General features: G+C 41.7%; 1 protein-coding gene across 5 annotated transcripts in view; it reads left to right on the top strand.

Annotated features, from left to right (window-relative positions):
- Positions 1–25,831, top strand: part of gsk3ba (glycogen synthase kinase 3 beta, genome duplicate a) — a 36,046-nt gene that overhangs the window by 3,162 nt on the left and 7,053 nt on the right. For 3 of the 5 annotated variants that reach the window (XM_085385656.1, XM_085385655.1, XM_085385653.1), the window contains exons 2-8: positions 5,313–5,506; positions 13,767–13,850; positions 21,072–21,182; positions 22,762–22,892; positions 24,304–24,410; positions 24,622–24,719; positions 24,824–24,931. In XM_085385656.1, the coding sequence (XP_085241782.1) occupies positions 5,313–5,506; positions 13,767–13,850; positions 21,072–21,182; positions 22,762–22,892; positions 24,304–24,410; positions 24,622–24,719; positions 24,824–24,931 (833 nt within the window). The remainder of the gene's footprint in view (positions 1–5,312; positions 5,507–13,766; positions 13,851–21,071; positions 21,183–22,761; positions 22,893–24,303; positions 24,411–24,621; positions 24,720–24,823; positions 24,932–25,831) is intronic. The other 2 variants (XM_085385658.1, XM_085385654.1) reach the window with 1 other exon arrangement.

Here is a 25,831-nt window from a genome sequence, read left to right as displayed (position 1 = left end):
TCCGTGAGAGGGGGGCAGAGAGTTCAGGAGCCTCACAGCCTGTGGATACAGGCTGTTGGCCAGTCTGGATGTTCTGGCCTGTATAGACCTGTACCTTCTCCCTGAGGGCAGCAGATGGAAAAGGTGGCGCGCAGAATGTCATCCACTATTATCCTTTCCTCCACCATCCTATAACACACACACACTTGGATAGATATATGCACTCAAATGTGTGTGTAATAACTTGGCTGATGGTCCTAAACAGCTGTAGCCACTGCGTATGATCCTGGAGGAGAATGCTCTTACCCCTCCTACACAGGCAGACGGAAACACACATGCATATACATACATACAGTACATTCACACACCCACTCGAGCACCCTCAGGTTTTGTTTTTTGGGGGGTGAGGCAGCTGGCCAGGAACAATGAGCAGCTTGTTTAGCATCTCAAAGCAGCAGCTCTCTCTTCCTCTTTTCTCCTTTTTCCTGTCTGTCCCCCTCTCACGTTTTACAAGTGATGACGAGAACAAAATGAACTAATTATACTCTTTGATTCCAAACGAAACAGCAGGGCTTACAGACGAGACGAGGACCACCGGAATCGCTCAGGGTTTAGAAGAAAGATGAGATCTATTTTTTTTTTTTTTTGTGAGTGAGAGAAAGAGAGAGCGAGAAAGCTAAATAAGATGAGTGTAGTAGTGCAGCAATGGCTCTGCAGGCTGCACGCTACCCTGACATCTACAATCCATGCACCAATATTATGTCTCCATCTCAGTGATTCTTGGCCAAGTTTGCTTTGCATTAGCTGTAACACTCGTTCCAGTAATGCAGTAAATTATCGTGTCAGCTTTACAACGGGGGGGATTCTGCAAAATTGTTTGTACCTGTGTCTGCATTACAGGAGCTGAGGACTGCGAAGCAGCAGATGCGCGTCTGTCATGAAAGACACGTGAATGCAGCATCAGTGGGGAAAAAAATAAAGAGAAATCTATTAATATTAATAAAAAAATGAAGCATAGCAAGGGAAAAATGACAGTGAAATATATACGGTATATACCGGAACTGAGCCAGAATGCCAAAATTTTGTATCTTAATTGCTTTCAACTTGCTTCTAGGCAGCCACTACACTTTAAAGCAATGTAGACTGAAAAAGAGGAGGCTGGAGAGGTGTAGAAGAAAATGCAAGAGCTGTCACTGCCACTTCCTGTTACCTGTGTGAATGCAAACAAAAAAAAAAGGTATTGAAAAGTAGTAGCGACTCCTTAGAACTGTTTGATCCAATGCGTGGATGCTTCTGCTTGCCAGGTTCAGGCATGACGAGGCCTAAATGTTCTCCTGACTCGACAGCGTAAAATATGGCACACATATCTTGAGCTAGGTTTAAAATCTAAGCTTAGTGATAAGCCCGTCAGGTTTTAGTTACCCTAAAGGTTATAAAAATATCTCTGCGTGCACTCTTCAGGGCTTGCACCTATGTTTAGTTGGGTGTTGATGCTTGGACCTAAGGTTTCCCAGCAGAACACTGCCTTGTAACGAGTCGTCCACAAATCCCCTGTCAGTAGTTCCCTTGCGTAGCTGATTGGTGTGTGAGCAAGTTATTGTGTGCAATTCTTTGCCAAAATTCAGAAAGCGATGGACACATGGGCTGTTTGGCAGGCTTTGCATTCTTTGACATTCACTTGTAGTGATGCAACATGAATGGTGTGAAAATTATTATTCGCACTGCAGTAAATACATGACTAATTTTATGACTGCAGCTTGATTACTGCTGCATATTTATACCCCTGTAGTACTTGGAAAGAGTGTGGCTGATCATGCTGTGGGAGTCGAGTGTAAAACTAGAAAGAAAATTTCTTTGTTTAGACTTCCGTGTCAGACAAAATACTAATGCATTAACTTTAGAAGGGGTAAAACTGCTATTGCATTAATAAAAAGAAGCATCTTGTCCAGAACTTGGACCATGGAATAGTGAGCGTGGAGGATTTGTCTTTAGAATTATGCCATGTTATTCTGTTCATCATCAGTGCCAAGGCACTGCTGTATATTAATAGCTAATAACTTATTGAATTATCGTGTACATGCCACAATGTGAGTGTGGTCATTTTGTGGCTATTTTGTGGCTAATCTTCTGTTTTGAGGAGGGACTGACAGATAATTTCAGTGGCAATATAATCTTCTTTTTTAGGGGTAAAATTCTGTTGGGCTGTGATTAAAAGAGAGTTTAACGAAACAATAAAGATGTGATTAATATTTGCCAGCCACAGGAAGACTTGAGAGTCAGAACTCAAAGTTCCTTTACTGACTGTGACTGTGGGGAGACGTCCACACAGGGAGCAATTTGTTGTCACGAGGCGTTTAGAGGCCGTAGAAAGTCAGTGACACTCAACGTGACTACGGGCAAAAAAGATCCCACTGGTGACGCGTTGAAGCGACTGCCAGTGAGAGGACAGGATACAGGTGGTTGACATGACCTGGTGGGAAATGCCTTAAAGGGTAACCTCGGCAACTGGAACCTAGAATATCTTCTGTCGACCAACTGTCAGCATCAGACCAGTGATCGCTTCCCTGTGCGGATGCAACCTAACCTGAAAGGGACACGTCCTTCCCTCTCATTGGTAGCTGCTTCATTTTCTCATCTGGGGTTGATGAAAGTTTAACTCAGGATCCGCCCACCTTGCATTGCTAGCAGTTATTTTGCTCCACATCACCTGAAGTTGCTGAATATTGTTGACTATTTATGGTCTCTTGTTGCCAAGATGCTGCTGGTTGCTTCCTTTGTGGATGCCCCTTAAAAGTACTTCATTGCCCTCCACTAGAGAAAAATAAATGACAAAAAGAGAATAAAAGTGTTGCTTTTAGGCAACACTTTACAAACTTAATCACGTTACTTATCCCATAATAAGCTTCAAATAACTGCAAGTCCTTATTTAATATTCATGTCAGGAAAATTAAGATGATCCACAAGTCTGTTAGTTAAAAAGTTGTTTTTTCCCCCTTGATATGATTTAGATGAACACAGATGAATTTATGACATTTGCTCAGGTAGTTTTTCAGCAGCTTTGATAGAAATACAGGGTTACACGTTTTTAACAGCAGCAGCCGCACACGTGTCCTGTGACTGCTCAGCAGCAGTGTTGTTGTTCGCACGCGTTAGCCATATTCAGCCGTGGCCTGAACTAGTCTGCTGACCTGAATCGAATATTGATGCCGCTGGCTAAACGTCGCATTGCAACAACCGTCTCTGCTCTGTCACTTTGTAGATATGTGATACAGCATACGTACATGGAGTGATGCACTGCGATTTATGTATTAACTAGTGTACTTGTCGCAGGCTGACTGATAAGTTAACAATTCCCGCGCATGCTTGAAGATGTTTGTTGTTGCACTGATTTCTCTGTTATTGGTGCAAAATTCATATTTGGTTATATTTAAAGAACTCTTTACATGTAATAGAAGTTTTTACCAGATGCTTTTGTTTGTTGGGGATAGTTTATTATAGGGATGGACAGATTATTGGTTAAACCAATATTGGCCTTTTTTACTGTAGAAATATTGGTAGAAATGATTGTTTATCAATGCCTGGATCCATTTTTTTGTCTCCCCAATGTTTTTTAGTTTTCTAAAAGTTAAATGACAAAGTGATTAAGAACTAAACTGCAGTTAAAGCTTTTAGGATTTTTTTTAATTTATTGTAGTAAAGATTTGCTTGTTTTCCTGGTTTATTGTTTACTTATTAGAATAAATAGGTGCCCTTTGCTTTATAGGAAGTTACATTTCTTCTCACATGTGAACTGAAGGTAATTCCTAATTGTGTGCAATTGTAATCGTTTCTCTAGTCTGTGTGAAAAGTCCTGCTTCATGCGTGTCCAGTTAGTCACTCAAATGACATTTGATCGCTTGGTCATTCCTTCCTTACGGCAGTGTGGGTTCCCAGTATGTGTTTGTGAGCAGGCACAGACTTTTCTCACGGTTTGAGGAAGTGCAGAGGCGTCATAGAAATGGCCCTGTTGGAATATATGTAGGCAGAGTCATATTCCTCTCTCTGTCCACAGTCCTGGAAAGTCTATTTCTGTTGGTACAGAATCCATCTTTAGTTTCCCTTTCTAGACTTGGTCCTGGAGAGAGAAGCTGTCTCTTTTTCCTTTTTTTTGGTTTCTGAGACCCCTCCACTGTTTTCTCCCATTCCTTCCCTATTCTTTGATTGTAATTGCATCTTTGGTAATGGAGCCTCTCGCTGGCCACACAGCAGCAGAATAAGGCTTGCAAACGCACATTAATAATTTTATGTCTGGATTGAGCCCGTGTGTGCGCCGGCGTCCGTGGGGGGACTATTTGCATCGAAATCAATGGTGGTGTTGGAAAATAAAATCAGCAAACCAGTGAAAGTAAGAAATAGGACTGGTTAACCTCCACACCCTCGGTTATAGTTTGAGGTCAAATGTTGATTTGTGGATTAGCAGTGCGGGGTTAATCAGTCCGAGGAAATTGTTGATTCAAAACACACATGCAAACAACCCATGACCTGGTACTTTACTAGAAATCAGCATGACATGCACACCCACTCAATATGGGTGGACGCAGCGGCCTTCCAGAGTCCATCCAACCAGTTGTGTTTGCTGCCTACCGCTGTGAGAAATTCAAAGAAGAATGCATTTGATATTTTTGACTTGTTTAGGCTCCTCCTCTGAAGTCTGGGTTAAGTTCAGACCTGCCCAGTCATCCTTTTTACTGCCAGCTAATGTAGAGTTTCCTCAATTTTACAGCTCTTTCCACTTGTGCTTTTTTTTTTTTGTCTGTCTGAGGCTAAAGCTGATAGGCATGACAGTAACACGGTTCAAATGTTCATCAGTAATACACGGTCCTTGCCTGCGTTGTATGACTTGTGAATCGAGGACCAATTTGACGCTTTGATGACCAAAGACAGCCTGCAGCAGAATTCAGAAACGGTGTCAGAGAACGAGTTCTCACAGTGTGACCCACATTTAAAAGCCAGTCCATCACACATGAATCAATACACCAGTCAACTGTCGTTCTGAATAAAGTTCAGTTTGAAGATTTTTTTTAAAAATTCTTTTATTTTTTAAATGCTTGGAAGCACTGCTGCAGTGGTCACACAGTGGTCTGGTTTTCTGTGAAATATCTTTGGATTTTCAGACAGGGAGCTCTGAGACTCACCTGAAACTCTCAGGATCATGAGCATTTTTACTCTTCTTTCATGTATTTCAGACAAAATGATTCGGAAAGAATATAATAAATGGGAAAATCAATGTTTTGATCTAATCTACACGGATCTGAACACTTGTGTGTTGCTTGTGTCTTTGTCTGTATCTGCAGGGGACAAAGATGGCAGCAAGGTAACGACAGTTGTGGCCACCCCAGGCCAAGGCCCCGACCGGCCACAGGAAGTCAGCTACACGGACACCAAGGTCATCGGCAATGGCTCTTTTGGCGTCGTCTACCAAGCTAAACTCTGCGACTCTGGAGAGCTGGTGGCCATCAAGAAGGTCCTGCAAGACAAGAGGTTTAAGGTAAAACTTGTTATGACTGAGCACAGCTGCAGGCGTAATTGACGAGTGTGCATATAAACACAAACTCAATGTTTACCCTCCAAATCACCCTTTTTTTTCTTTTCTTTCTTTTTTTTTTTTTTAAAACAAAAAATCCATGCTATCAGAGTCGAGATGTGTGGCATTAATGAATGTTCCGGGGTAACCGTGAAAGAGACATGAATGGAGAGATCTTTCACACGAACGGGGAGATCAGAGAAGCTGTGAAACAAAAGAAAACAAAAGAAGAGCGGGAAAGTTTGTCATTCAACACATTCCTACTTTAAAGCGTGTCTTTTCTTCTTCTTGCAGAGAATGTGCGTGTTTGTGTAGTAGTGGAGCGGAGGTCTTTTCTCACACCGACAAACTCAAACACATAAATACTCCGTCATCCGTCAGCTTGCAAATGTCATGTTTCTTTCCAAGTAGAGCTCTGCTGGAAATCTCCTCCTGTGCTTTGAATAGATTTGGCTGATGGCTCGTTGTTCCTTCATTTGGGCAACATTGTCTTTGCTCCACTGGTTCATGGCCTCCGCTGAGTGTATATGGGTGGAAATAAGTGTCCCGAGGATCATGCGGATAGGATGTTTACATGAAACACACAAACTTGATAATAAGATGTATATAAGCAACATTAGCTGGGATTATTTTTGAGTGCTTAGGATAGCATATTTGGGTCTCTCTGACTGGTTAAGGGTTTGTCCTTGTTTCAGAAATCAGGATATGATGTTTATGTGGCAAAGACAAAATGGGATGCTTCAAAAACTCATGTTCATATAAACAAACTCATTGTCCCTGCCACTAGACCTCAGAAAGCAACGCTTGCAGAAGAGCTGTTTAGAGTTTCATCAAGTTTAAAGGCTTTAAAAAATGAGCTTCCACAGTATTTTAAGTGTGTGATCAGGCTGGGGGTAAACTGGGTAACAGCTCAAAGTGTTAATCTTGCAGTTGGTTATTTTATACATATGTATAATGTTTGTTAAATGGTTTAAATTCAAACCAGCGCTTCTTAACCTATTTCTGGGATGCTTCACTTAAAAAGCAGCCATAAACTCTAACACTGGGATCAAAGTTTTATTTATTAAAATACCAGGATACCATCAGTCAACTCGTGTTTGTTTCACTTTCACCAGAAAAATGATATCTGTTAACTTAGCTGGACTCCACATTTTTACCCAGGTCACCTACACTGGTTCTCTTCCTCACCGCTGAAGCCAGTGCAGTCTAATTAGGGATGTTATTGGATTTAGTGATACCAATACTATTATTGAGTCTGCTTAAAGGGCTTATTCTTTATCGATTCTCTTATTGATTGTTGATCAATTTTCTGAAAAATGGAGGCCCATTCTTGTTTTCAGCGGCCAGTATAGCAACAAAATATAAAAATAGCTTATGTTAGACTCAGGTACTCAACATGCTAAAGGAAGTTATTAAGCTTGCAGGTGTGTGATTATGGTGTACTGGACAGTTTAGTAGTGGTTCTTAACTGGAACTTGGTTCTTGAAATGTAAATCTATAGTAGTCACATGTTTCAGTTTCTTTAGGCTCCAGTCACACAGAATAGAAATCGGTCGGCAACCAAATGCAAACTTCAATTCAATTCCATTTTATTTATATCGTGCCAAATCACAACAACAGTGGCCTCAAGGCGCTTTATTTTGTAAGGTAGACCCTACAATAATACATACAGAGAAAAACGCAACAATTATATGACCCCCTATGAGCAAGCACTTTGACAGTGGCAGTGGGAAGGAAAAACTCTTTTAACAGGAAGAAACAGCCAGCAGAACCAGGCTCAGGGAGGGGCGGCCATCTACCGTGATCGGTTGGGGTAAGAGAAGGAAAACAGGATAAAAGACATACTGTGGAAGAAAGCCAGAGATTAATAACAAGTATGATTCAGTGCAGAGAGGTCTATTAACACATAGTGAGTGAGAAAGGTGACTGAAGAAGAACTACTCAATGCATCATGGGAATCCCCCAGCAGTCTACACCTATTGCAGCATAACTAAAGGAAGAATCAAGGTCACCTGGTCCAGCCCTAACTATATGCTTTAGCAAAAAGGAAAGTTTTAAGCCTAATCTTAAAAGTAGAGATAGTGTCTGTCTCCCGAATCCAAACTGCAAGCTGGTTCCACAGAAGAGGGGCCTGAAAACTGAAGGCTCTGCCTCCCATTCTACTTTTAAATACAGTGCGAGAGCAAAGTGCTCTAATAGGGTGATATGGTACTATAAGGTCATTAAAATAAGATGGGGCCTAATTATTTAAGACCTTGTATGTGAGGAGCATGGTTTTGAATTCAATTCTGGATTTAGCAGGGAGCCAGTGAAGGGAAGCCAATATGGGAGAAATATGCTCTCTCTTTCTAGCCTTTTTTTGATTAACTGAAACCACTGTAAGCTACGGGAAATGCTGGTGAGTGGTTGCTACCTCCTTGGAATTGTCTTGGTTACAATAAGACAGCTTGTAGTTTGCAAGGGAGACGCAAACGTGTCCACAAACAGTGCCGCTGTGCACAGACTGGTGGTGAAACAGTGAAAAGTACAATACAAATGGAAACAAAGACGCTTAGCCTTGAAAGTAGAAGCTACACCTTTATGAAACATGTCAGCAGTAAAGCTTAATTTAGGCTTCTGCAGGAAATTTACGTCTTAACTTACATAGTAACTCCTTTTATCTCCACACTGCAACCTTTCACACCACTCGAGTGGTTGTGGTCGTCGACCCAACGTGTAGTTACGTTTCTCAGGAGGTGCCTGTCTGGCGTAGAGTTGAAATAGGATTCCGGTTATTGCGTACGTTACAATGTAGATCTGACGCAGGAGTATAATTTACATGTTAGGCTTAAACTTGAACTTTGTGTTTGTGTCAATGCAAACTAAGGGTGACCATGGCTGCCTGCTAGCCACGCAAGGAGGATTTTTTTTGTTTTGTTTTTTGGTGCAGCGCTGTCTTCGCAATCGACAACCCCTAGCGACAGCCAGCAACCTCCAACAACTTGTCAGCCAGGTAGGGAATACACATTTTTCCCGGCAACTGAAGGTTACCAGGGGCTCACCAGCCGACCTCTAGAGTTGCTGCCATTCCAACCACAACTGAAAGTCACACCTTAAAAAAAACGAGTGCACTATTGTCGTGTGAGACTATATATTTGTCATACACACAGACACTCAATACAGTAACAACTACCAGCTGAGTTGGGGTTGGTTTGACTGGGCTCTTCCAGCCTAAGCACAGCAATTACTTTGCAGCTCTGAATGGACTCACACTTAATTTCTAACCTCACAGGCAAAAATAAGAAGTTTTTGCAATGATTAAAGGAGATACATTTCAACTGTAAAATTACTGCAAAAAACAATTTATACCTTACATCTCTGACCTTGTGATGCTGTAAAGTTTGTGTACGTTCTACCCATAAGCTTTTATTTCACTGTGTGACAAGAGATGCTTTAATTGTAGACATTTGACTAGAGGAAAGGGGGGAAAAAAGCACAAACGTTACTAAAAATAGCAGGGGCTATGTCGTCAGACTATGGTTCCAGTAAACAATGGCTGCAAACCAGGAGAAGCAGTTCACATTTACATGCATTTAAAGTAAAACTGAAAATACAAAATGAAATCTGGCATGAAGAAAAGAGGAAAAAAACGAACTAAAACTGTATTGACAATGATAAATGGGTAGGTTATGTGTCATACTACATACATGCCCCTGTTATAAATAAATAAATGAGTAGTATGTCTAATGGGAATTAAGTCTGTTAATATTTGATTTAAGCTTGGAAGGCAGAGCTATTCCCTTCTCGCTCATCATTTTATGTCCGTTATTCCCAGGAGGAGAACGCTCACTGTTGTCTTGTAGACTCCCATCCCGCTGCTCTTTTTCTTTTTACCCATAACTGTGAGAACTGCTCACAAAGTTCAGTCAAATCTATTTGCCTGTAGCGTTTTCACCCAACTGGTTCAGCTAAATGCTTGAGCTACTCAAAACCCTGGGTTTAACCTGTTGGAGATTCAGCACAGTTTTTCTTTTCCTCGGGATGTGCTAGTCCTTTGCTCTGTGAAGCCAGACAAGATGAATGATGTCACTTAATGGTGTAGGGGGTCGGACATCTGCCACCAAATTCGCGGTGCTCGTTGCGGACGCTCACACTGTCTTTTTGTGGCTCTGCGTGCCGGCCCCGGTGAAGTCACATCCTGCTCTTCCTGTTAGCCTGTGGTTAGCATGACGTGCTAGCAGGCCGCCTCCTCTTTTAAACAGCTCAGTGAAGCTCACGCTGGTTTGATTGTTCAGTTTCCTCTTTAGAGAAGACCCTCTGCCTCAGCTGGCTGTCGCTCTTTCCGCCTCGTCTTTCTCGCTGCTTCATCTGCACGTCCTCCTCATGAACAGCTTGTTAGGAAAAATGAAGCAAATGAGGGCTAAGACTCTTCACATGACTGTCAAGCATGCAGCGCACACACACACACACACACACACACACACACACACACACACACACACACACACACACACACACACACACACACACACACACACACAAACACCTGCGTTCTATTTTCTTCTCCCCCACTTCAAAAGCCTTTTGTCCACACTTCTGCTTTTTTCCTGTCTGATTTAGTGCTCATCTGTGAAGTGAGCGTGGGTTGAGTAAACCATGCCAGTCAACATGTGTGAATGTTTTATTTTCTCTCACTGGCGCGCGCGCGCGCGCGCGCGCACACACACACACACACACACACACACACACACACACACACACACACACAACCAATTCAAGTCAAACAGGGTAATCATGTGAATAGGCTTCTGGTTTAACTGTGAGGCTGCTTTGGTGGGCTCACAGTGTTCTTGTTGTCCATTATGGGATGGGTCCTTCTCCCATCCCAACTGAGGGATCACATATCAGTCTATCGGAAAATGGATGCTCGCATTAGACCTCGCTGTCACACAGACCGAGAGCACGCCTGATGGCAGATACTTGTAAATATTATTAACGAATAAAGAAAAATAACAAATCCTGTAAATACTCTGTAGCTGAAACCTGATCAATTTAACCCCGTAGGTTTTTTTTTAAATTCATAAGTGTGTGTTTGACAGTTTTGAGTAATACACTTAGAGAAACCCCTTTGTTCTTTTATTTTGGATGATTTACAGTTTGAGTGGGCTTGAGAGGGACCGCAGGTCTATTTTAATTGCATTTAACTTATACATAAACAACATTTCTTCTCATTATTTATATTTAAACCACATCAGATTGATCATTTTTTCATTTGTTTGATTGTACAAGTGCATTACAGTATTTATAATCAACTTATGTTCTCCCACAATGACAGCTCCGTATAATTCCCAAACACAATCCAAAATCTACATTGGTGCTGTAGGAAGCCATTTAAAACGACAAAACCAAGGAACTGGTTGACTCATCTGGAAGTATGAGATGGGAATAACTATAGTAGGACAGGGCTCGTGTTTGCGAAGGTTGTATTGTTCTGTGGCTTTGGCGTTCTTAATCTTTTTGGGATGCGGTTTGGTTTTGGCAGCATTAGCTGCGCGAGGCTCTCAGGTGTAGTCCTTGCAGCCGCCGCAAATCAAGTCATTTTTCTCTTTCCTCTCGGTCTCTGCTGTCTGTGCCGCTCACACTCTGGGGGATGATAGGTCAGCAGGATGGACTGCAGTATAACTGGAGCTGGGTTGGGCTTTACTCGACAGCCTTCCCACTCCTCCTCCATATGCTACTGTCTCTCTCTCTGTCTCTCACACAGAGACACACCCTCGGACACTCCAGCACAAAAAAGACGAGGGCGTTGCCTGCGGCCGGTCTTTGACCCCGTGTGCAGTGATGTCACTCGGTGATGTGGGGGGTTGTGTGTGTGTGTGTGTGTGTGTGTGTGTGTGTGTGTGTGTGTGTGTGTGTGTTTGGTTGTCGTGGCTGCGTAAAGGGTAAAAAAGCAGGGGGAAGACTGTGGGGATGATTTGCATCAGCTTAAGTGAATTAGACTGGGGGGTTGTCTGCAGGAGGCTATTGAGCTACCAGATGCTCTGTTGTGCTGCTGTTGTTTAGGTGGAGAGGACCTAACCCTGCTAACATGGGTTTAAAGCCTTATAAAGATAAGGACAGCTGCAAGCATCATCCCGACCCACGTAAGGGACTTTTCATGAGTCACAGCTTCAGACAGACAGTTCAAACCACGCAGTGTTTTGTCAACCACGTTTATCCATATTTCTTTTTACGAAAACCACTGATTTACAGGCAAAACTATGAGCTTAAAATCTTTTGGTTTGAGGAATTGGCATTTTTTTGTGTGTTGTTGCATATAATGAACAAACTTACCCATTCTGCTATCTTACACTGAGCTGCAAAACCAGTTGATGCCAGTCTGGAGGCTTTTAGAGGCTTTTGTAATGATCGTCTTGACTTGGACTTAAGAAGTTAAACAGTTATCAAAGCCACTGTTAAATAATACTATAAATTTTAGTTAATCATTAGATTAGTCAAAGAGGAAGATTAAATCTCTAGCTGCTGTGTTATATACTAAATAGTAGCACTTATGTTAAGCCTCTTTATTACAGAAGAGCAAAGAGAAGAACCTTCAATAAGTAGTTGTGTATTCCTACATAATGTGTTTTTACTCACAATGATACTAGACAATTTGTGGATGGATAAGTTGCTTAAAAGCACAACAGTCTCTTAACTTCGTAGTTTCAACTGATCACTCTCTGTTTAAAGTCCAAAGCTCACAAAGTAGTTTCTTTTGCCATCACATGTGCATCCAATTTAAACAACACAAAGATGATTTGCATGCGGTGCTTCTAAGCCAATCGTGAAACCTGTCTTTAGACAAGTTCAGACATGATGTTGAGTGGTTGACACTTGCTCTGGTAGCGTGTTAGTCAGCTGGACAGTCATGCAATTCTGTGCTTCCTTAATAACTTTGTCTGTGAATTAACTCTGTAACCAGTCTGGTTACAGGGGAATTAGACAGGAAGCTGCTGAGTTTCTTTGAGTGGAAATGTACATCTGATTTTTTTTTTTCCATTAAAAGCATGCTGCATACTGATCATTGTGGCTATATTTGCCATCTTTATGTCACCAAAGTCACAGCGCTTGGTTTCTGAATGTAATCATATTTTTCCCAGAAGCTGCTAGCCTTCATCAAATACAAAAAGAAAGTAAATGTGGGCGGCAGTTCTTTTGTACATCTACAAGTGGACAGCTTCACTGAAAACCCACATCACAGCTATAGAATATGCTGCTCTAATATGTTTCTAATTGAAAATATTAAAATGTACTCATTCAAATTGCAGGACTTCTAACCAAAAGTCAGAATATTACGTAAGGAGTCCGCTTCACTGCTACACACTGATGGTGCGTTTCTTTTCCACTTTGTCCCTGTACTGAGCTTTCTTCTCTGATCTCTGTGTTAGTTCTCCATATGCTTGTTACCCTCCATTTCTTTCTCGACACCGGGGCCACACAATGTTACACAAGCACTTTAGTCAACACTGAGCACTGTGGAAAAGAGGAGGAAGGAAAATGGAGAATGGGAGCAAATGTGGACTATAATGGAGCTGTTAAAGCTTTTTGTAATGCTTGAATTCCTGCCCAACCTTTGAGAAAATCCATACGCCCAACCTTTTTATGTATGGAAACACTGTATATGAATACAGATGGAGTGGTCTGACATTTTTTTTCTCGGCCTCTGGATTGTCTGACTACAGGGCCCAGAGCTTTACTCGAACCTTTCTGAACATCCTTTTTTTTTTTTTTGGACAACTCTTTTTCTGGGGCCATTTTCTGTAGGTGCTGGTGCTTTAAATGGGAATCGATGGCATGCAACCTTTTTTTTTGTTTGCTCTCTTCCCCTCCCTGTGGAAGTGTTTGTCTTGGTAACACACTGACCTGCCACAGTGATGCTATTGTGAAACCAGTTGACTAACGGAATGCGTTTTCTGTCATAAGACAGTCATAAGCAATATAAGGTTGATGGTTTATGTTAAACGTTTGGCTTGTCCAAACTGCACTCGTTGCTGTTGAACCCACTGAGGCTGACACGTAACGCTTCTGACATCTAGTTGTTTAAAAAAAGCTCAAAAGGAACTCTCCACAGTGTGCTAAAGGTTCAGTGGAAAGCTTTCATGATCTCCTGACCCTCTTTAGACCAACTGTGTTATGAAAGCTGTCTGAAGCATAAACATGAAGTATCTCTCACGCTTTTTCTGTTTTGTTTTCTTCTTTTGTTCAGAATCGTGAGCTGCAGATCATGAGGAAACTGGACCACTGCAACATAGTCCGCCTGCGCTACTTCTTCTATTCCAGTGGAGACAAGGTGAGTCGGCTCGGTGTGCTTCTTCTAATTCTTCATCTGACCGTGGGAGGATGCATATTTAATTCTGCACAAATATACAGGAAAAAATATTAACAGCCATCTGTTTAAATTGACTGTTCAGCATAATCTATTTTTTCCATCCTTGGAAAAGTATCGCACCTTGTGGCTGAGGAAGCGTATTCAAGGACGAGCCTTGCTTAGATTCCTCTTTTATGGGCCTTTTTAAGGTATCTTGGGGTCTTCTAAACAAAATAAAAGAAGATCTAAAATTCAATTTATTGACTCTGATTGCAGTAGCATAACACCAGCCTCTTCTACAGAGTATACACTAAATGTGCTCTGTGGACGCTGTACTTTCAGAAGCAGTTGAGCATTTTCTAGCTCAATCAACTTGTTCTGTGTTTAAAGGGACTGGACTCATAGCTTATTTCACTGAGTCCCATTCACAGGTCATTTTGTTGTATTTTGGAATCTGTTGTTTTCCTGTTTTTTTTATTTTTATTTTTTAATGTTTTCTCCTGGCCAGCTTAGCTGTAATAAATACAATAGTACATATCTTGCCTGGAAAGTCCCTCTCTGTGCCCTGCTGTCGGTCTTCGCCGAACATCAGAGGTCCCCTGGAGACTACACGGCTGTGCTATGTCATTCAGCTAGCTTACAACGGGCAAAGGTCTGTGTGTCAAATATAGAACCACGTGGACTTGGCTCACATGCTGTCGGGACTATACCCATGACACGGCAGTTAGGAATGCTTTCCTGTTGCTCACCTAGCGACACCAAGGAAAGCTGTTAAGGTTTGAAGGGAGGGGAGTGGACGGTGAGATGGTCAGAGGGCATCGGCTAATTATAGATCCACTCGAGCTCTCCCTTCCGCGCCGTGCAAGCTCCAAGCCTGTCCCAGGCTCTCGTCACACACCCACTGACCTCTGGGAATCACCTCTAATTCTTGGTATACTGACACAACGCCCGAGGCGACATGTTACACAAATCACCTAACACGCTGCCAACTTTTTTTTATATTGCACAAGTTTCATGTGACTGTACCATTGCATCCACCTTTACATCACTTTCTTGTATAAGTCCCCCCCATCACCCCTTCTCTTCGCCCTCTCCTCACCATGTCTAATTATGGAGACCGGCACCATGTTTTTGGTATGGGATTTTACCACCCATAGAGCTGCTGAGAGGTAGTGAAGTAGCCAAAAGGCAATGTGAAAGGGATGGAGAGTTTCAGGCATGTTGATGGATTGATGGCAGATGGGTTTAAAATAAGTACGGGAAGAAAAAAGACATAGACAAAGAGATGACATGAGAAGAGGTCAGGTGTGTAGGTGCCACTGGTGTCCTGAAATGAGGGTTCATGTTGGGTGCAGCTGTGAGACAGGCAGGGACTGTTGCTACAGTAGCTGTCAGTGTGTGCACAGGTAGTCTTATATAAGTGCTGGCATGTGGCGTGCCTGATGCACACAGTGTGCTTTTGCTTTTACCCTTTAACCACTTGTATAATGCTGTGTTTAAACAGAAGGCCACCGGTCCAAACAGCGTAGGCAGGGAAGCAAATAGTCGCTTGACTTTTAACTATGAAATCGCTCAGAGGGTGCTTGGAACGTACTCTGCTGACATGTAGCTGCCCTGTGCTGCATTTCTTCTTAAAATCACATATATTTACACACTGATTGCTTTCAGTAACATGAAAAAAATTAAGATAACATTCTTGGCAGCAGATTGACACTACAGTTTTTTTTTTCTGTTGTAACAGACTTGAAGACAAAGTTCAGTTCATTTTCAGGTTACTGACTGAACGGTGATTAGAAATATGAGAGGCAGAGTTCAAAAACCAGCTAATTAATTGTTCATAGGTGACGAATCTGCATTAAAATTAACTTGCACTCTCACTTGCAACTTCCACTGGCACATCTAGCACTAGGACCACCTTTGGTCTTCAGAACTACCCTAATTCTCTGTGTCTTAGAATAAATAAGCCACTTGAAACATTCCTCATTGACTTTGGTCCATGTTGACATGCTGTGGTGTTTTAACAATGCTCAGCTGGTACTAAGGGACCCAAAGTGTGCCAAGAAAACACCCCCCTCATCTTTACACCATCATCAAGCCAAAACCACTGATAGCAAGCAGGATGGATCCACAGAAGAATCCACTGAGACCTCTCAACAGAAAGTGAGGAATCTTAGACCATCCGGTATTTTTCCCCCCAATCTTCTGTTGTCCAGTTTTGTTGAGCCTTTGTCAGCTGTAGCTTTAGTTTTCTGTTCTCAGCTGACACGAGCAGCTCCCAGCGTGCTCTTTTGCTGCTGTAGCCCATTTCCTTCCAGATTTAATGTGTTGTGCATTCAGAGATGCTCTTCTGCTTTTGTTATTTGAGTTACTGTTGCCTTCCTATGAACTCGAAGAAATCTGGCCATTCTCCTCTGGCGAGGATCAGGATATTTTCGCCCAGAGAACTGCCGCTCACAGAATATTCTCTTTTTTTTTTTTTTTTCTTCAGACCATTTTCTATAAACCCTAGAGATGGCTGTGCGGGAATATCCCAGGAGATCAGCAGTTTCTGAAAAACTCAGCCTGTCTGGCACCAACAACAACGCCACATTGAAAGACACTTTAATCAGTGTTCTCCCCATTCTGATACTCAGTTTAAGTTGGTGCCATATCATTGACTGATTAGATATTTGCATTAATAAGCAGTTGAAAAGGTGTAACTCTAAAAAGTGTAGGAGTTTATTGAGGACTATGAAATGCATACAATTTGGTCTAGGCGTATGATTCTCGCTTGGGGTGCGAGAGGTCCTGGGTTCAAATCCCGGACGAGCCCCCAATTACGCCCCCAATTAAACATAAGAATAGACTTGTACATTACAATGGTGTAAAGAAATGGTAACTTAATGATAGAGCTGTGACTTTGGTTAATGTCATACATTAGTGTTGGAAATCACTTTGATCATGTCCAGTTAATTTAACGATGTGCAACAGATGCACTTTTCTAACGTGGGCATTGTAACTTTCCTGACTTCAACAGTGTCTTAAAACTGACATCATTATGTGATTCAGACAGGATTCAGGAGGGATGTGTAACGATGATGAGTTTTGTTAACATGGAACTCTCTTTAGACTTTAGTTAATACATCTTTTTTTATACTGCAGCTTACAAAGTGAGCAAATCAAAGTACGCTGTGTCACATCCTATTAGATTTTGATTCCTGTCGGAAAAACGTTTCCATGTTGGGGAAAATATATTGTACGTAATTAATAAAGCTATTGTTGTGCCACGTGCATAAGTGACGCTGATGGATGAATCCTGCTGCTCTGTGATGTTGCAGATATATAATAAACTCAGAGGAACGACTCCAGCACACACAAAGCTTAAAACTAAATTTCACCCCCTGTTATTGTTTTGTCAAAAACCCAAATCATATTTATTGCTCCCACTGAGTTTTGTTAATCTGTTATACTGAATGATACTGAATTGGAGGCCCTAATCTTTGGTGTCCACTATTTCTTCTCCACATTTATAATCAGTCTGGGTGATTAAGAATGTAACCCTGACTAGTTGTTGGAGGCATACATTCTTCTTCTTCTTCTTGTTATTGTGATTCTTGTTGAGGGCATTCCTCACATCAGTCTTTCCTTTTTCTTTTTTTTTGTGGGCTCAGAAACTGGCGACAAGAGAAACCACAGTCTAGTGCGTGCCTCTCCATTAATACTGCAACGAGTTACTTCAGATATGAAGCAGACGCTTTCAGATGCTGTCTGATAAGCAGAAAGACGTGCACGTCACAAACAGATTTAAGTGACGTGAATGACTCAACAACCTTGCGTGCTTGGTGAATTAGCTGGAAAGGAAAAGGGAACTGCTCTGGTTTTTTGTGGTATTTGTTGCTGGTGCCTTTAAAGGACTTTTAACAACTGATTTTTAAAAGACAAAATAAAAAAATGTGTATTTTCTGTATGAGAAATAAATCTACATCAAGTTTTCAGTTATTTATTATGTTAGATTATGTTGCACTTGGATGGTGCATATTTTTAAATGAAGTGCAGTGAACTTATGAACTGATGGGTTGACAATGAGCCTGTGTGGCTATTTATGAGTTCAGCTGAAGGATGGTTGTGTAAACATACAAAACGAATAGGCCCAGGGGCACCTCTTCTGCCTCCGGTCCTCCTGACTGGTTGATCCGGCTGTGGATAACATACCAGTGTAGCTTTCTGTTTCTTTCTGGCTTTTTTTTGAGCTATTAAATCAGTGATTCCAGATTTTAATAGAGACACTGTGGTTGAATAGCCTTGCATCTAGATAATGAATCTGGTAGAGCTGCCACTGGATTTCCCAGGAGCCAGTGAGAGACAGGTGAGAGTTTATGGCTGTGGCTGACATATCTGGCATTGCTCCTGCACATGTTAAAGACTTATTCTTAGATTCGTAGTGCCATGTTGCAGCCTTCATTAGCGTGGGCCAAAATAAGGACTCAGTTAACGTCCCTCACATCTTGCTCGAGCTCCGTCTGTGCCGCTGTCTGCCTTCCTTGATTTCACAGACTCATTTGCGCTCACAGTTGTGTAATTTCCTCCCATAATATGCATTTAAATATGCTTCATAATGTCAACACAGAAGCGCAAACACACATGCTAATAAAAGCTTTGCTTGTGAAGACTGACATGCAAACTGTGCGTTACATACTGAAGACTGCTAAGCTTACTGACAGATAGCGTAGCCAGGTTTTCTCACCAAATTAGAGGCTGGGTTGCTTAGCTGGGAGTGAACAAGGAGCCAATCGGATCCTGCCTGGCTAACCTCCGGGAACAAGCCAAGGAAGTGGCTTTGTAGTGAGGCAGGAAGTGAGTCATCGCTGTTGCTAGGCTAAATATAGCTTTAGTGGCACCAGAAGGAGGTGTAATGGGCTCTCCAGACGTCACAATTCTTATCAATGGGAGTTTTGCTGGTGAACGAGGGATGGCTGTGTGCTATGATTGGTAGAAGAGAAAGGCACGCAGAGATCGCGTGCTAAGGAGTGAACGCGATGCCAGTGATGGATCAGTTTGTAAATGAAGCTATACTCACCAGTATCGGAAACCCTGTGCGTGCCTGTCCATCTGTCTTCCAGGAGTCAAGGCCCTGTACTTCGCTCGCTGTCTGTGTATGTGTCCAGTCATCTGAGTGTGAACAGGAGAGAGCTGTCAGGACAAAGCAGGACACTGAGCTGACAGAAGTGTACCGCACAGTCTGTCTGGAGGCTCTTCACAGGCCCAGCTCACTCATTTTGCTTTGCAGACCTGCAGGGAGCCAGCGCCTAAGCTGCATGTTGGGCAGCGTTGCTAACAGATGGGGAAAAGGAGGCAAAAGGAATCCAGACACTCAGTCCCAGACTAGATAGGAGGGAGAGAAGAAAGCAAGGAATAATTTAATTAAAGTGTAATTTAAAAGCTCAGATTTATTTATTTATTTTTTTTACTCAAAGAGGGATGTCTCATGGGTGTCTGTGCAGATACTGTTCAATACCAGTCAGTGCTACATGATTACATGTAGCAGTATGCGCTCACCGCCCACTGATCCTCTCAAAGATGTCATGATGAGGGAACACATGAGGTATATAGCTTTGCAGATGCAGTTACAGTGTGGGCGATGGGCCGCTGTTATCAAAAATGCAGTTTATCACAGTATTACATGCGCCTACACAGAAGACACACCCATGTGAAGTCCATTTACACTTTATCTTACATTTATGTTTGAAACGAGTGAAGGAGCCTTCTGCCAGTGATAAACGGTGAACGCACACAACTTACATTTTGAAGGCGAGTCAGTTGTGTTGCAAAGATTAAATACTGCATCAGCAAATCCCTTGAAAGAAAAGCAACACCATCAATAAAGCGATGGCCAGGTTTAGCTTCTCGCTCTGCTTCATATACCTCAGCTGTATTTAAAACACATCAGTGGCCCGCAGTGTTGCATGGCTGCCATGTTTCTTCACTACAACATGGCCTGTGTAGTTTATTTTGGGTTAGTCCCGCCTCACCATTTTGGTGCTATGAATACTTACTAGAGCATCAAATGTGTACCAATACCCTGGTGAGAAAAGTCCCCTCCACTAAAGCTCAGCTTGCTCTAGTTTGAGCAATATTAGATCAAATTTGCTCTGTCCAGTGGTTTGGGCATTTTTCATAAGACCACAATTTGTGATTAAGTGGCTGTTGAATGATTTATGCAGATGGGAGGGAAGTCAAAGTATTAAGAGAGACAGCAGGACTGTGGTTGTGCTAATATTTTGTAGAGAATGCATGAAAAATATATAAATTCCAGGTTTGTCTTCTAGAAAAGTGCTCAGTTTGTTACATTGTTACTACTACTGGTATTCTGTTACTGGTTTTATTGTTAGCATTAAATGCTTAGAAGAAGACACTTCTTCTGATGATGGACATTTTCCAAAAAACACCACTGATCACTCAGTGCTGATTTATTCACATCACCCTCAACATGGGCATAGTGTTTTATGCAGAGGCCTCTGCTGTTCCTCCTAGCATGCAATCAGAGCCTGAGCAGGCTAGTTGTCAATGCGTCACGTATGCGTTTGTGAGTAACCTTCCTCCTGAATTTTTAAAGTATTTCTTAACTCTTGCATTTTAGCCTTATACGATTTACAGCCTCCCAAGCTTGAGTTCCTCAAGACACTCTAATGGCTTACTTTGGGCTCATTCTGGCCATATTTAAAGGAAATGGGAAGTCTAAGAATAATTGGGTGGAGAACCCCCCAGATACAGCATCCTTTCATGGTCAGTGCACTCCAGAGTTCAATGTACACAACCCCGCCTTCCAGCACTGGTCTCGTCCAACCAGGAAACAAGGAAATGATATCACTGTCTGCGGCCACTGTCGGGGCAACGGCCGTTATGACGCACGGTTGTGTGCTTCCTGCCCACAGGGAGAGATACAATGGATTCCCAGTTAGGCTGCAAGAAAGCATCAATTACATCAGCATGAATACGGCTTCTTTCTTAGGAAAAGATGCATCACAGCTAAGAGGAGAGAGACAGGGTAATAGGATGGGGATACATATTTAGATCACAAGTTTTGAGTTAAATTCATGCATTTTCCAAGATTGTGTTGTTTTTCTTAACATGTTTAGATTACAAGTGTCTTTTCTATACAGTTTACATGATTTCTGTCAGTGTAACCATGTTTTTTTCTTTTCTATTGTTGCTTCTCACCGACAGAAAGATGAAGTGTATCTGAATTTGGTTCTGGATTACGTGCCTGAGACCGTCTACAGAGTGGCCAGACACTACAGCCGAGCCAAACAGACTCTGCCTATGGTTTATGTGAAGGTAAAAGCTCTGTCTGTTTAACAAGGCTGAAAAACACAGTTTAAAGTGAACTTGACGGACATGTTTCCAATCTCATATTTTTTATTCTTGGAGTCTACTATAGTAACTTTCAAAACAATCCTCATTGGTGGAGCTCCTTGGTTTATCCACTGACTGAAACAGTTCGCTTTAGCAAGCCTTCCTTTAATCCTGCTTACTTCTGATTGGTATCTCTTTGTAAACAGAAGGTTAAAACGGAGCATGGGCGGATGTACTATGAGATGACCATGTAACAATTCTGAAATACATAATAGTTAATCGAATATCTCTGGTAATTCTTACCGGTAGTTACAGCAACTTAGTTAAATCTGAGTTAGTCTGGTGAAAGCTGCAAGTATAAAGACTGTAGATATATCAGTAAAATGGGGTGTGGGCTTTTTGTGTGTGAATCAGTCGTGATAAATTTGGGCTTGGAGAATTGTTATACTTTTAATATGAGACAAGCTGCTTGTAGGTCCACTTTAACCACACTACCCCACTATGTGTCCTTTATCTTCACATTTCTTAAAGTACGTATTTTTCTTTTTTCTACAGAAAGAATATTATCAAATCAAAACATTTTTTTATTAAACAGCTGTGTTGGTATAAAATGTGGCTTAACTCTTCTAGTTGATTATGGGGCTCAGTTTTCATCCAGCATCATAAGATCCAGATTTCACTGAGCTGTGTTATCAGCTTGTTTTTGATAAAAGCTAATTTATCATATTTTGAGAGCTTCACTGCTAAACACTAAATATAAACAGCTCAACAAATGAAAATTTTTGTCCTTGCATATCCCATCTATTTTTGCCCGTAGACGACTTTTACTAACTTTTTAACGTTGTGTTTTGTACAGATCTTAGATTTAGCTAAAAATCATAAAAAATCTCAGAAACAATCTCTGTCTTCAGATTTCTTTTACACAATGTGAAACTTTACTGCTTTGTTGGTTTGCATCGTGTGTGCACACATGAGATGCTACTTTTTAGGACTTACTTAGATGACAGATGTGCGAAACAAATTGGGAATAATTAGCAGAGGCACAAAAAAACCTCCATCTGAAGGACTTTTCTGTATCAATGAAGCAATTAAAAATAAAGCACACCTACTGTTTACTACACCTGCTGTTCCACTGAGCAAATTCTCTGCTCAGTTCTCTTTTAAAGTAAATCCACCATTGTAATATTAATTAGGATTAAACAACTAGTTCACTGTGTTAACAAGTAAAACATTTTTTGATCTTATTTGTAAGAATAGATTGACCTGAGGCGGCAAATTTGAAACAAGAAATGAGTTTGGATTTAAAAATTTGCTTTCATTTTAAAACGTGTGTGTCTATAAAAACACTTCATATACTTAATTTTATCTCTACAAAAGCTGAGTGACAATGTTTAGGAGTTAAAAGAAACAGTGTGTGAAACTGGAGTCTAAACATTTGCTGTAAAACTCATTCTCTGGAGCTGAAATACAGCCCAGAGTTTCTATATTTTAGTGCTGTAATGGAAGTTTGCTGTTTCTCTAACCTCTGTGTGTGTATTTGTGTGTGTGTTTTCCTGTGTAGTTGTATATGTACCAGCTCTTCAGGAGCCTGGCCTACATTCACTCGTTTGGTATCTGCCATCGGGACATCAAACCCCAGAATCTGCTGCTGGATCCAGAGACGGCTGTTCTCAAGCTCTGTGACTTTGGCAGGTGAGGGACAGTCATGTTTTACACTGATCTGAGTTTTTTCTTTTCTTGGCATTTACAAAAGATGTTCACATTGGTACCGCTGTGATGTCCGATAACATAAAAAGTGAGCGCCAGCAACCAGTTAGCTTGGCTTAGCATGGACAGTGGAAATAAAGGAATGGGTCTTCTGGATCTGTGTGAAGGTTTCAGAAGGCTTCTAAGTAACATTGCTGCTCATCCTCAGTATTTAGCAGTGTCCTGAAGACAGCAAATCACACACTGTAACTATGCACAACCAAGAAAAAGGCCCTGTAACACTGCTGTACATCATTCTTACACCAGATCATGTTGGAATTAAGCAAACGAGACTGACCCCTGTTTACATCTCTTCTCATATGACTTTATATTTATGAGCATGAGAATGAAATCAGTCTCCAGCTCTAAACATACCTAGTCAGTCTGTTTCCCCAAATGTTACTCTCTTCCTTTTGAAGAGTTTCACCCTTAAGCTGATGCACACTGTGTGGCTGCCTGGTTGAACTGAGAAAATAGGTGAGGCCATAGTTAAAGTCATGTGGTGCCATGAGTCTAGGTTTACTCTGTTCCTGGGAGATGAGCACACTGTACCCTGAAGAGAGGTAGATAAAAGTGATGCAGCCACCATCATTGTCATCATACCTGTACCTGCCCTACAAGCCTGTGGAAGCAGTGTTATGATCTGGGGTTGCTTCAGTGTCTCAGGTCTAGGTTCAGCAACATTATCTGCCCAAACATGAGGACAGCGGCTACCTGAACGTGCCGAATAATCAGGTTTTTTCCTTGTTCAATGGAACGGGCACATTCCAAGATGACAATGTCAGGATTCACTGGGTTTAAATTGTGAAAAGAGTAGTTGAGAGAGCACGAGACATCATTTTCACACAGAGTCCAGACTGTATCTCCACTGAGAAGCTTTGGGATGTGCTGTAGAAGACTTTCAACCAACTGTCCAATTTGTTCAGTTTGTTAGTGGAAAAACGTGAACCACCTCTGGAGTGAAAATGTCGTAATAAATGTTGCTTAAACGTATCAAAACAATGCCATGGAGAATGCAACGCCTAAATCCAGCAACATAATAATGTGGGAGCTGTTTTCAGGCGCATTATACAGGCTCTAGAAAGTGTGCAAAAGTCAAACTGAGATCAGCGTGCGTTGTCGAAAACAGATGATTTATTTACTTTTCATTCGTTAGCATAAATGCTGATTATATTTGTAGCAGAAATGTAGAAATCTTCCTTTTAGCTGTGTGTTTAATTGGATATGAAGTCCACTGAGGTTTTATCACACGTGTAAATCCTCAGTACTGGGTGTTTCTTCAGGTTCATTTTTTCCCTTTTTTTTGAAGTATGCAGATGGTGGTGATGATGATTATTTGCTATGATTTTGTGTGCAGCGCTAAGCAGCTGGTCCGTGGAGAGCCTAACGTGTCCTACATCTGCTCTCGCTACTATCGAGCCCCTGAGCTGATCTTTGGTGCCACTGACTACACTTCCAGCATAGGTAGGCTAACTCGAGCAACAACTCTCGCTGCCTGACACATGCACATTCATCAGGAAATTATGAGATCGTGTGTTACTTATGATAAATGGACTGGTTCTTATATAGTGCTTTTCTACTCTGGTTCAGCACTCAAAGGAGTTTATAAGCTTTACAGCAAGTCGTCATTGCTCCTCTTCTGCTTTTACAATCGGACTCCTGCCTTGTCCTTTAGATGTGTGGTCAGCCGGCTGTGTACTGGCAGAGCTGCTCCTGGGACAGCCGATCTTCCCTGGTGACAGCGGAGTGGACCAGTTGGTGGAAATCATCAAGGTAATGACCGTACTAACCGAGAGTATTCCAATATTCCCAAACAAATACAGCTTCAAGTTGGATGTAATATTACTCGGGCTAATGGTTCCACCCGTGTGTTTCAGGTTCTCGGCACCCCGACCCGAGAGCAGATCCGTGAGATGAACCCCAACTACACTGAATTCAAATTCCCCCAGATCAAGGCACATCCATGGACTAAGGTGAGTCAACAGGTACAGGAGCCCTTTTACTTCTTTAAGATCCACCGCAAAAGCATTCTGCCATTCCTGTTTTGCCTGCATGCTTCGCAACCATCCAACATCATCATCTTCATCTAACAGACCTGCATGTGAAATAGTTAATGCCATAAATGCACAGAGTTCTAAAAAATAAAAGATGCAAAGAATTTGCATTTACTGAAAATTTACTGAACTCAGCTCACACTTATCTCCCTCAGATCGAGATTATGGAATCAGCAGCACTCGTGCTCAGAGCAGATGTGCTGACTGGTAGCTAGCAGCAATGTGCGGATGTGCAAATCAAATATTGAGCACCAGGCAACGAATCTGAGGCGCCGTGTACTTTTTTGCATCAACTGTTTCAAACTCGGGGGGGGGGGGGGGAATGGATGAAGGCCTTGAAATCCTTCTCAGTGTTCCCGAACGTGCCATGCAGTTGTGTGATTTCTTGGTGTTGATGCTGCCAAAGATGCTTTTGTTTAAATGTTTAGTGAGAGTCTTGACCAAATCACATCAGCCAGACAACTGGCATCCTTAACTGAGAGTAAGGGTTTTTTTATCAGTCCTGAATTTTATATTAAATTTATACAGTGGGGCAAAAAAGTATTTAGTCAGCCACCGATTGTGCAAGTTCCCCCACCTAAAATGATGACAGAGGTCAGTAATTTGCACCAGAGGTACACTTCAACTGTGAGAGACAGAATGTGAAAAAAAAATCCATGAATCCACATGGTAGGATTTGTAAAGAATTTATTCGTAAATCAGGCTGGAAAATTAGTATTTGGTCAATAACAAAAATACAACTCAATACTTTGTAACATAACCTTTGTTGGCAATAACAGAGGTCAAACGTTTACTATAGGTCTTTACCAGGTTTGCACACACAGTAGCTGG

The sequence above is a fragment of the Rhamphochromis longiceps genome, linkage group LG16, assembly GCF_057381845.1.
Source record: "Rhamphochromis longiceps isolate RC_006_pf linkage group LG16, R_longiceps_female_GT1.1, whole genome shotgun sequence".
Taxonomy (NCBI): Eukaryota; Metazoa; Chordata; class Actinopteri; order Cichliformes; family Cichlidae; genus Rhamphochromis; species Rhamphochromis longiceps.
The sequence above is the reverse complement of the archived record's forward strand: the minus strand, read 5'-3'. Positions and strand labels throughout refer to the sequence as shown.